Source organism: Heloderma suspectum, chromosome 14, assembly GCF_057233095.1.
Source record: "Heloderma suspectum isolate Gila_16-S chromosome 14, 16-S_ref, whole genome shotgun sequence".
NCBI lineage: Eukaryota > Metazoa > Chordata > Lepidosauria > Squamata > Helodermatidae > Heloderma > Heloderma suspectum.
In genome coordinates this window covers 20,861,887-20,873,605 of record NC_139471.1, presented here as the reverse complement: position 1 = coordinate 20,873,605, position 11,719 = coordinate 20,861,887, and the positions used below count along the sequence as shown (strand labels likewise).

Sequence of the window (11,719 nt, the reverse complement as noted above, 5' to 3'; positions counted from 1 at the left end):
AGCATTTTAGCTTTCTAAACTTTTAGCTTTGCTGTTTTAAATCTGTATTTTAAACTCCTGCACTGCTGCTAGGTTTTATTGTGGTGGTATTGTTATATTGTGGTTTTAACGTTCTATATATTTTAAATTGTTTTATTGTGTGCCGTTTGGTTTTAGTTTTTGTGAACCGCCCAGAGAGCTTCGGCTATTGGGCGGTATAGAAATGAAATAAGTAAAATAAAAATAAAATAAATAAGTGAGCTTCCAATATACGGATTAAACTTGAAGGGGGGGGCGGGGGAGGAAGGTGTGTGTGTGTGTGTGTGGGGGGGGAAACAAAAAACAAAAAGGCAGGAACTACAACTCCCATGAAGCTCTCTGAGCGCGGCGGCGGCTCTTTGCTGCCCCCTCGCGGCGGGTGCGGGAGGAGCGCGCGCTCCATCCGGCTCCGCGACCAGGTGGCGAACGGAGCTCCGGCAGTCGCGGTGGGCGGCGCTGCTGCAGAGGCGCGGAGGCAGGGGACCGGGGCGGCGGCGGAGGAGGAGAGGAAAGGGAGGGCACCCCGACTCCCGGGGCTGGGAAAGGTGGGCAGGAGGGCCCCCGCCACGCGCGCACGGAGAACTGGGGCGGGGGCGTCCAGGCGCTGCCGTCGATCGCTGGGATTAAAAGCCCGCGGGGAGCCCTCCGTCCCTCCCTGCCTGCCTCCCTCGCACAGCCATGGGGAACCGCGGGATGGAAGACCTCATCCCCTTGGTCAACCGGCTCCAGGATGCCTTCTCCGCCATCGGCCAGAACGCCAACCTGGACCTGCCCCAGATCGCCGTGGTTGGGGGCCAGAGCGCCGGCAAGAGCTCCGTCCTGGAAAATTTCGTGGGCAGGTAAGACAGAGCTGCGCCGCTGCCCCGCGGGCGCCCCCATTTTTGTGCCCGTCGCTTTGCAAGCCTTCCGCTCTGCAGCAGATGACGGCGATGTTTCTGGGCGCTGCTGCGGAAAGCTCATGTCTGTCATGCCGTCTCATCTCATTTCGTACCTTTCTCACGGCCGTTAAGACCGGCTGAAAAAACGCATTATACGTACTGTTAAGAAAAACATCGGCACGCAAACGTATAAACTGACAGCATGCGCGCAGACACGCGTCTCTCCCTCTCTCTCCCCCCCCCCCGGCTAATAATAAGATGCCCCACTCCCCAGCACGCCCCCGTTGGAGCGCGAAATGCAGTAGGAACAGGGAAGGGGGCTGCTTTAGGCCCCCCTGGATGTGGGGGCAGAAAGCTTCCATCTCCCCCACCCCCACTGCAGAGGCTCCCTGGTGTGGGGCTGCCTTGCAAAAACGCACGGGAAGCCACCGTGATTGACAGGTGACATTCCACGAGCTCTCGCCTTCATCAGGACGAGAGACAACCGCACCAAATTCGGACTTTGAGATACATCTGAAATTGTGTGTGTGAATGTGTGTGTGTGTGTGTGTGTGTGTGTGTAAATGTTTGCATATATATGCGTGTACATACGTGTGTGTATGTAAATGTTTGCATATATATGGGTGTACATACATGTGTGTGTGTATGTAAATGTTTGCATATATATGCGTGTACATACATGTGTGTGTGTATGTAAATGTTTGCATATATATGCGTGTACATACATGTGTGTGTATGTAAATGTTTGCATATATATGCGTGTACATACATGTGTGTGTGTATGTAAATGTTTGCATATATATGCGTGTACATACATGTGTGTGTGTGTGTGTAAATGTTTGCATATATATGCGTGTACATACATGTGTGTGTGTGTGTGTAAATGTTTGCATATATATGCGTGTACATACATGTGTGTGTGTATGTAAATGTTTGCGTATGTATGCGTGTACATACATGTGTGTGTGTGTGTAAATGTTTGCGTATGTATGCGTGCACATACATGTGTGTGTGTATGTAAATGTTTGCGTATGTATGCGTGCACATACATGTGTGTGTGTATGTAAATGTTTGCGTATGTATGCGTGCACATACATGTGTGTGTGTATGTAAACGTTTGCGTATGTATGCGTGTACATACATGTGTCTGTATGTAAGTGTTTGCATATGTATGCGTGTACATACATGTGTGTGTAAATGTTTGCGTATATATGCGTGTACATACATGTGTGTGTAAATGTTTGCGTATGTATGTGTGTACATACATGTGTGTGTGTAAATGTTTGCATATATATGCGTGTACATACATGTGTGTGTGTAAATGTTTGCATATATATGCGTGTACATACATGTGTGTGTATGTAAATGTTTGCGTATATATGCGTGTACATACGTGAGTGTGTGTGTATGTAAATGTTTGCACATATATGCGTGTACATACGTGTGTGTGTGTGTATTTGGGCAGGAATGAGATGCTAAACTCATGCCAAGCTAAGTTAACTGTCTGCTCTGGTTTTCTTCTTGCATATGTAGGGGAGGGGAGGGTGAAGGTGAGCAAAGCATAGATTATAATGTCTCTGACTATGTGTGTAAATCGGGAGGGGGGCTTACAGCAGCAGCCCCCCCCCCTCCCCGCGCTGTTCCTTGCAGTGACTTACTGCACAAAAGGAGCCATTTGTTCAGGGGTTAGAGAAAGAGCAAAGGAGGCGAGAGGGCTGACGCGCTGTGTCTGCAGCACAGCACAGGAGGAGATTTAGCGGTTTTAATCCTAAATCGTTTATTTATTTATTTGGAGGTGGAAAGGGAGGGGGCAGGGGAGAAGCTCAATGCAGGAAGGCGGAGTGCCCAGCAAGGCTGGGAGGATCCCCCCCCCCTTTCGTTTTCTTGCTTGAGGACAATTGCTAGTAGGGGTGAGAGGCGAAGATGAGAAGGAAAGGGGGGGCATTGCTTCAAGGAGAGACTGAGGGAGAGCGCTGCATCTTGAATCTCCAGGACTCAAGCAAGCCCAAACGAAAGAGGCCATATGTTATGTAATCTCAAGGGAGTCGGAAAATATTGGGGCGGGGGGAGGAATAGCCACAATTTTAGATTTTCAAGCTTTGGTGTTTTGCGATTGTGGGGATCTGCCGTGTCCGCCCCCCCCCCCCCCGGCTAAATGATGCAATGTATGCATCGATCTGTATTTTTCCATGTTTTAATTCCTTACAATGCTTATGGAGGTGTGTGGGGGCTAATAAAATAAGAACCAAGTGTAACCATCCTACTGGTGGCATCTGAATGTAGCAGTCCATGTCAAGAAATGTATTAGCGATGCACAACACGTTCATTGCCAAGATGCTCTTTAAGAACAGTGCAATCCTCCCCGCCCCGCCCCCAGTCGCAAGAGGAGTTTGCGTTATCTGTTTATAAGCCTTGCCTTGGACCCAGTCCAGCAAGGTGAAATGCTACCAAGGTCCTCTGCTTCCCAATTTTGCCTGGTTTCACCAACGACCTGCTGCTGCTACCTGGCAGCCACAAGATGGAGGGAGACTGTTGACGAGGTTGACCATCACTTGGATACCTTTCTGCACTCCTCCTGTGAGGAACCAGGAGGGTAAAGGGCATTCGTTGCTCCTGGGTGGCTAGGGAGTTCAGCCTTCTGGGTGCCTCCCCGCTGATGACAGCAAAAGCTCATGGTGATTTCCCTTCATGTGACCTTCAAATCATTCTCCAGAAGAAGAAGAGAGAGAAAAAACTCCTGTGCAAATAGCAGATGATCAGGAAAAGTGGCCTGCATAAACAGATGCCCAGCTTGGGGGTGGGAGTGGGTGGGGGACAATTTGGTACTTGCCAGTGGTGTATTTAGGCTTGGTTGTATAACCCTTACCGGTTAGGAACTTTGCTCCGCTAGAGCCAGTGATTTCCCCATAAGAGAAGAGGGGCTTTCAAAATGAAACCGTATTTTATGCTCCAAAAATGTGTGACAATTTATTTAAAATTAGTCCACAGAGCATTTACAAAATGCATTTGTCTATTTTTGTGACCACCTGTCCGGCCTCCACGATGAAACAGCTTTTGATACTGTTGTTATCTTGGAAAGGCTATAAAATGGCCACCTCCATCTTCGTTTGGGACCAAATCAATCTAAGAGAGCTGTTGAATTCCATTTAGGATCAGGCTGCTTTCTGGGTTCAGAGATTCAGTCTGGTATAGTTGCATGTTCAGGAAGATGCCCCACTGCTTCTAGAGGGAAGAAGCAAATCAGCAGAAACCCAAGACGCTGTTTGTTGGATTGAAGAACCCACTTATGGTGCACATGCAGAAGAGCTCAAATCTTTCCAAACTGGACACTTCCGGATGAGGCTTTTATTCTGCAATCTCTCCTCCTCATTCACAAAATATTACTAGGTGTGTTGTGTGTGCCTTTTGATTGTTAGAGCCAGGAACCCTCTGCCTGGAAGCACCTATTGTCTAAAAGAAATCACGACTCGATAATATTATTGTTGTGTCATCAAATCAGCTGAAAAGGGGAGGGGGAAGAGTGTGGAGAAGAAAGCAGCACCTAAGTCCTTCTTAATCATGTAGTCTTTTCTGCAATTCATGAGGACCCTGAAAAGAGGGTCGTGGCTTATGGATTCTTCCAGTTTCTAAAAAATAAAAGGAAAATGGCCTCTGGAAAGAAGAGACATCTGGTGATTCTAGCTAACCTAGTGTCCTGAATTTTGAATGCCAAAAGGCGGGGCATTTCAAGAAGTATGGAAGTTTTGTTAAGGCCTCAGTGGTATAGAAAGACAAGTTGTGTTGTGGAAGCTCTTGTCATCATGTCCTGCTTGTGGGCTTCCCAGCGGCATCTTGCTGGTCGCTTGTGCACCATAAGTGGGAACAGAATACTGGTCTTTGGTCTGATTCAATATGGTTCTTCTTATGTTCTTAGCCTCTCAAAGTTATGCCAATTTCATAAAGAGGGTCAAAAGGAGTTTTCTGTTCCTTTTCCCATTCCCAGCTTTTTGTACCACCTAGCTTGTACATTTTTGTGGAAGTTGGGTTGGTCCTAATAAAAGGTATTGCCCAGCCTTGCTGGCTGGGGCATGCTGGAAGTTGTAGGACTTTTTTCTGTCTAAACTTGCATAGGATTGCACCCTTATTGACTCTTGGAAAACAGAAGAGGGATGTGGTCAGGCACTGTGGATTTTTGTTGTTTACTTGAGAGCTAAACTGTCCAGTGGAGGGCAGGATTTCTAAATTCTGTCATTTTCTGATGATCTCTTCCCCGAGAGACCTGATGAGGATGTGACTTCACTGGGTTTCCTTGAGTTGTCTCCAGGGTAGTTGATTGCATTGCTGCAATTCTTTTAGCCTTCATGGTGGTAGGCAGAGGTTCAGCTTCCAGGAACTATTTTGTTTTTGATTAGAACTCTGAGCTCCACCAACTGGATCCAACTACAAAACAGTGGCTCAGGAAGATGGACACAAAATTGCAGAGTAAGGGTGCCTCTGAGCACATGCTCAACTTTGGAATTTGTTTCCAGTACCTGAACTGGAACTCACACACACATCCTTTCCCTCTCCCTCTCTCTCTCTCTCTCTCCCGCCCCCAACTCCTGTTTCCACTCAAGCATTTTCAGTCGCCTAATTTAGGAGGAAAAGATGGCCTTTGTCGTTGCTACTGTTAAACTATCGAGGGTCAGGAACCCGTGTTGATCTACTGAAAATCACCTGGAGATCTACCAGTAGATTCTAATCCCCTTCTGCCCATCCTTGCTTTAGATCAGAGGTGAGCAATTTCTGGAGGTCCGGGGGCTATTTTTGCTCCTGGACCCCTGCAGCGGGCCACAGTCCATAGAATGCCCCCTTAGAAAGGGCCAAAATTGCCAGTTTGCTGCCAAAATCACTACAATGGTCAAATTTAGATTTTTTTCTAAATTCTGTAGTGGCTACGAAGCACCAAAGGGCCACATTTAGCTTGCAGACAAGCTAATTTTGGCCCTTTGGGCACTCCATAGCTGTACACGGGGGCTGCATGCAGCCTGCAGCCTGTGTGTCGCCCACCCCTGCTTTAAATAATGAGGGGTTCTAAACGGGCCTGTCACAGCCAGAGGAAGAGTTAAACCCTTCCAGAAAATTACTGTAGAGAAATTGAGTCAAGGTGGCAAAGGAAATGGCTACCTCCTGACTAATTCAGTGTTGCATTTCCTCCCCCCTGCCCCGCCTGTCACTTCTGAATAACAAAATAGTATTCAAAATAGAAGTGCAAAATAACTCAGGGTGCAATCGAATGCATGTTTAGACAGAAAAAAGTCCTACAACTCCCAGCATGCCCCAGCCAGCCATGCTAGCTGGGGCATGCTGGGAGTTGTAGGACTTTTTTTCTGTCTAAACATGCATAGGATTGCACCCTAAATATCTTTGTTAAATACCTTTGCGAAAGGGAACTGCTAGACACCCAGTTCTCCAGGCTGGCAAGTACTGAGAGCAGGTAGAGACGGATAGTCTTAACAGCCGTCCCCAACTTGGTGCCCTCCACATGTTAGATTACAACTCCTATCAGCCCCAGTTAGCATGGCTAATGGACAGGGATAATTGGAATTGAGGTCCAAAACATCTAATGGCCTCTCTCAGCAGGCAGTGGCCCAAACTGAGGGATTTAAGCCAACCAGGGAGGTGTTGTTTTTTTTGGCAATCCATGGCATGGCATTGACTCTCAGATCACCTCATTCCCAAGACCTGGAGGATTCCAGGCTGTGGTGTTAGTGCCCTGGTTCACAACTGTTTGTAGTTGCCTCCTCTGACCAGAAACTGTGGGTGTGCAGGGAGTCTGCGCATGGCTGACTTGGTTTCTTTGGTTTGAGCCATGGAGGTTAAACAGTTTCCAGTCTGGTTTAGACCTGTAATGCTCAGAGAGCAAAGAAAACCTTCTCTTGGACCGTGGAAGCACCAGAAAAAAAAGATAGTGTGGAAAGTGAAGCACTGAAAGGGCAAACAGGGTGAACACCACACCATCTGGGGAGGGGGGTGAGCACCACGTACTCTTTAGTCTCCGAAAATTCCTTTATTAGGGTTCGCATGTCCCTCACCGGCTATTACCGCTGAACGGGCATTTAGCACCCCGAACAGGCTCAGAGGCATCGTTATGCCGCAAAGTCTATGGCGGGTTCTTCGGGCTCAAATTTCCCCCTCATAGAACACATCCTTTTCCGTGTTTCAGTATTTCTCCTCCAATATTGATCGGTGGTAATAACCACAACAAAAAACCATCTTGGAGTATGTGAAAAGAACTCTTCCTTCTCCGTGGTCCAGCAATGTGTGGAGCGGGAAGCTACTTGTCTGGAGGTGAGGTCTTTCCCTCCCTACGTTCTGGGACAATATTGTGACATGGTTTTGCTTTACACTGAGGGTCTGTCAAGAGTCTCTTGCCCTATTATGGAGGGTGGGGACAGATTGCCAACTAGTGACTAGAGTTCTTTTGCCCTTATTGGGTTTTTAAGGCGCAGTCCTAGGCATGTTTAGACAGAAGAGAGTTGTACAATTCCCAGTATTCCCCAGCCAGCCGTGGCTAGGTGGGGAATTCTGGCTGACCGTATTTAAAAATTTATCTTAAGTGGTTTACAAGAAATTTAAATATGTTACGATATACATTAAAATACAGTTACAACATATAATAATAGCTAAAACATTTAGTGTTGCTGTTCAGTCGTTCAGTCGTGTCCGACTCTTCGTGACCCCATGGACCATAGCACGCCAGGCCTTCCTATCCTGCGCACTCTCCCAGAGTGTGCTCAGGTTCATATTCATGGCATCGGTGATGCTATCTAGCCATCTCATCCTCTGCCGCCCCCTTCTCCTGTTGCCTTCAGTCTTTCCCAGCATCAGGGTCTTTTCCAGGGAGTTTTCTCTTCGCATTAGGTGGCCAAAATACTTGAGCTTCAGCTTCAGTATCATTAAAACCAATATGACACCGTAATTAACATGCACAGGATTGTTTAACATGTTTCGCTCCTACCTTTCTTTCTGACAACAAGCCTCCAAGGTGGCTGATACAAAGAAAAAAAATATTGCACCATAAAAATATGAAAGACTTAAAAAAAATGTTTAAAGCCCATGGTGACTGACGGAGACTTTGTGGGGAAGGTGGTGGGAAATATCCACTCCCTTGTCCTTAGAAATTACTTCCCCACAGGGCCAGCTCAAGGCATTTTGCTGCCTGAGCTGAAAGAGAAGATGGCGGCCCCTCCCCTTCTATGTACAAAAGCCAGCCGGAGGGGCGTTTGCATCTTTCTCCAGCACCTGCAATGGAATCACATCCTGCACCACACCAGAAGGCAGCAGGTCAGCTTAGGGGACGCAGGGCAGGCAGTGTTTCTCTCGGCCAGTGATGCAGCTAGATAGTTTTAGACCCTGGACTTAGTAGTCTCATGGGTAGGGGGGGGCCTTAGACAGCCATATTGTATTACGTCAGGTGTGAAGTACACAACTAACATTCTCCCGCCCCCCGCAACCAGCATTCCATGCTTTACAACTGCTTCTACATTCCTTAGACGTTGGAATATTTGCCAGCCCTGGGCAACTGATTGTGTGCCGTTTTACATTTCAAGCTTACGTAAATCATAGCACGACTACAGGAATAAAATGGAGTTTGCTTCTGCCACCCTGATGCCTTCATCACCTGCTGCTTTTTGGGTGGTCCTTTGCCGCCACGCCTCTCCCATCAGGGTGCAGGGCCCAGTTCTTTGGCTCCACAGTCCAGCCTTTGCTTCTTCACTGCCCACAGCCCTGCTGCTTCTCCCAGCATCTGCCATCTGAGGCAAGCGCCTCACTCTGCCTAATGGTAGGGCCGGCCCGGCCTGTGCAGTGCATGCTGCATGGCTTGCATGAGCCTTCTAAAATTTGCTTCTTATTCTGAAAGACCCTTTGGTTAGCCTGGTGCCTCACCTAGTTTGCTCCTGCTCTGTGCGTTGCGTTCACACGGCTATCTGGTTCAAGAATGCTGGTCTCTGTGTGTGTGTGTGCTCAGTCGGGGGCTGGGCTACACTGAGGTGTGGAAGACGTTGTCTGAGAGCAGTGGGATTGGAGCCATAATCTTCTCATTCCTTCCAGGCCCATAACTGCAAGTAGTGTTCAGATCCAATCTCCCCATCCCCGATCCATAAATGATACAGCAAGGGCTTGGTTCCTCTCCTGCCCATGCAATCTTTCCGTTTATTTTTCTTGTTAGATTTCTACCCTGCTTGTTGCTACGATATTAAGATGCATGAAATCCTAGGTACAAATATAGAATAAAATAGATATAACTCAAACAGCTCTGGGAAACACAGCTCATGATTGATTTGATCCCTTAGAGCAAGTCCACACAGTGTCTGGGCATTACAGTCTGTGTGGCAAATATTATAAGTTGTGAAAGTGACCAACCCACAAACATTTCTGTTGCTTGCACATCCCTATCATGCAGCCCAATGCTGGCTGCGGGGTTTGGGGGGCCCTCATTCCCCCCCAACGTGGAAAAGGTGGGGCATACAAACTGGGAATTATCTTGGGCTACATCTGATCTTCTTGGATTCTTTGTGCAGATGGGAAATGGGGGCACCATTATGTTGGTGGGCCTTCTGCCAGTCTTGGGGCCTGGGCAAATGCCTAACCTTGCCTCCTCCTGGATCCGCCCCTCCCTCATGCAGTCCAATCCTATACACATTTACTCAAAAGTAAGCCCCACTGTGTTCAGTATAGCTTACTTTCAGTGAAGTGTGCCTGGTCTCCTGGAAGTAAGTCTTATTCGCCATAGATGACCAGGGAAGTGGGCTTATTTACAAGCCTGGATCAGATGCAGAGCCGCAGTGCATCCAGTCCCCATAGTCTGCAGCCGGCAGCTTGAAAGAAAACATACTGCCCATCCACACATACCCGTTTTAAAAAAACACGTTTAATTTGCAAAGTGCTTCATAATCTTTGCTAGAGGCCTGCAGCCAAAGATTTGCCTGGGTCTTTTGAATCAATAGGTGAGCCGCCAACCATGCTCACCTTTTATAGCTCCTATTTTGCCTCTCAATTTGTCTTCTCTCTTTTCTGGACTACATCCTGTTGAAATCACCTTTCCTACCTCCCCACCCGCCTTGCAACAACCAGAGCAACTCAGCCAATGGCTCCCTGCGCCCCCCACCCTTTCTGCAGAAGTGGGCAGATGTCAATCTTGGATGATCTGTCTCTTGTGTTTTACTAGGAACCTGACATTCACTAGCTGGAACCAGGTTGCAACATAGCGACTGGGAGATGGGTGCAGATCTGTACTTATAATGAAGGAACAAGGTGCTGCTTGACTCAGAAATTTATTTTCAGTAATCAGAACGGTGTTCACAGTCCTTTTGTACACCCCCCCCCCCGCCCTTTTCCTGGTTTCCTTTTTTCAGCAGCTTGGTTTAGAAAGAAAGGTGGTGGTGAATCTGTTCATTGTTGCTATTAAAAATCTGGACTCTTGCCGATGTATTGCAAATTACCCACAGATCTACCAGTCCGTGTGCCTTCTGTTGGTCGCTGCCTTAGTACATGACAGTATATGGATTGTGCTGTCACTACACTTTCCGTTTTTCAAATGGGGAAGTGAGGCTGAGAGATGTGCTTAAGGCTGCCCAGTAAGCGTGTGTCAGACGGGGAACAAGGATGAATCAATGCTCCTCTCTGCAATCCAGCCTTCTGGATTAGTGGAGAACATGGTTAACATGGGTTAGCGGTGAAGGCACAGCACTGGCATAGCTCTTACGTAGCTCCCTTTGGCCCATCTGGAATGCTTTTCTCAGGGGGCCACAGCATCACTGCAGGTTCTCTGTGGGCATATCCATATTCAGTAGGGTAGCGGCTTCGGCATTGCCAAAAAAGAGGAAATACATCGCCTCAAAAGAGGACAAAAGGTGGATTTGCGCATGTAAATGTATGTGCAGAAATGCACATTTGGAAATGCTTACTCTAATTTACAGAGAAATACAATGCATCTTGCCCTAGTGGAGAAGACTGTGACCAGGTGAGCTGTGGGCCTGCTGCTCTCTGGGCTTTCCAGGGGCTAACAGCTGTTGATGGGCAACTTCAAGGTCCCTGTTCTCCCTTCTTAGGGTTCTTTATATTTAAACTGGATGTGAACTGGTCCAACAGTCCTTCAAAACAGAGGAGTGTCCTCTGTAAAGTAGGACACCTGGCCACTCTTAATTATTCAGTCTCTCTGGAACTGACACAGCAGCTATTGCCTCCTATCTTAAAAGTGCTGTTTGAGTTCAAAAACTGAAATGTGTTGCCAAGAGGAATGAAGTGATACCTTTTTTTGTATATCAAATTATATATATATATATATATATATATATATATAAAATTTGTGATAGTGATATTTTGTATATCACATTTTTATATCTATCTGTCTCACTATATTATTATTACTCCTGAGCAGCATCTCTTTTGCAAAGACTAATGGGCAATTTATATATTCAGGAAGCAAAGCTGTACCTGGACTGTTTCACTTCAGCGGGGCCATCATGTGTTTGAATTCCCCCCTCACGTAACAAACAAACAAACAAACAAAATTCCTTGCATATAGAAAACTAGCATGTAAGGAATGCAGACCTTGACTGTGGCCAGGTGCAAAAGATGATAGGACCCTTCTGCCTTTAACAGTTGTGTAGAAGAAGGAATTTCAGCAGGTGTAGTAGGTGAAATACCTCTTTAGATATCTTAAAGTAACCAAATTATGTGCAACTTAAATAAATGTATGTTCTTCCCCTGTTTATCTTTGCCTCCATTTCCTTCTCCATCCTCTGTTGTGCTGCGTGTGAGCCCCTTGAGGCAGGAAAATGCCCTCTAGTACCATGCAC

The 11,719-nt window shown here is 47.1% G+C and overlaps 1 protein-coding gene across 2 annotated transcripts in view; it reads left to right on the top strand.

The window, feature by feature from the left end:
- The first annotated feature begins 426 nt into the window (after positions 1-426).
- Positions 427-11,719, top strand: part of DNM1 (dynamin 1) — a 170,312-nt gene continuing 159,019 nt past the window's right edge. For both annotated transcript variants that reach the window (XM_084820709.1, XM_084820708.1), the window contains exon 1: positions 427-857. In XM_084820709.1, the coding sequence (XP_084676835.1) occupies positions 697-857 (161 nt within the window). In that variant the 5' untranslated portion in view covers positions 427-696. The remainder of the gene's footprint in view (positions 858-11,719) is intronic.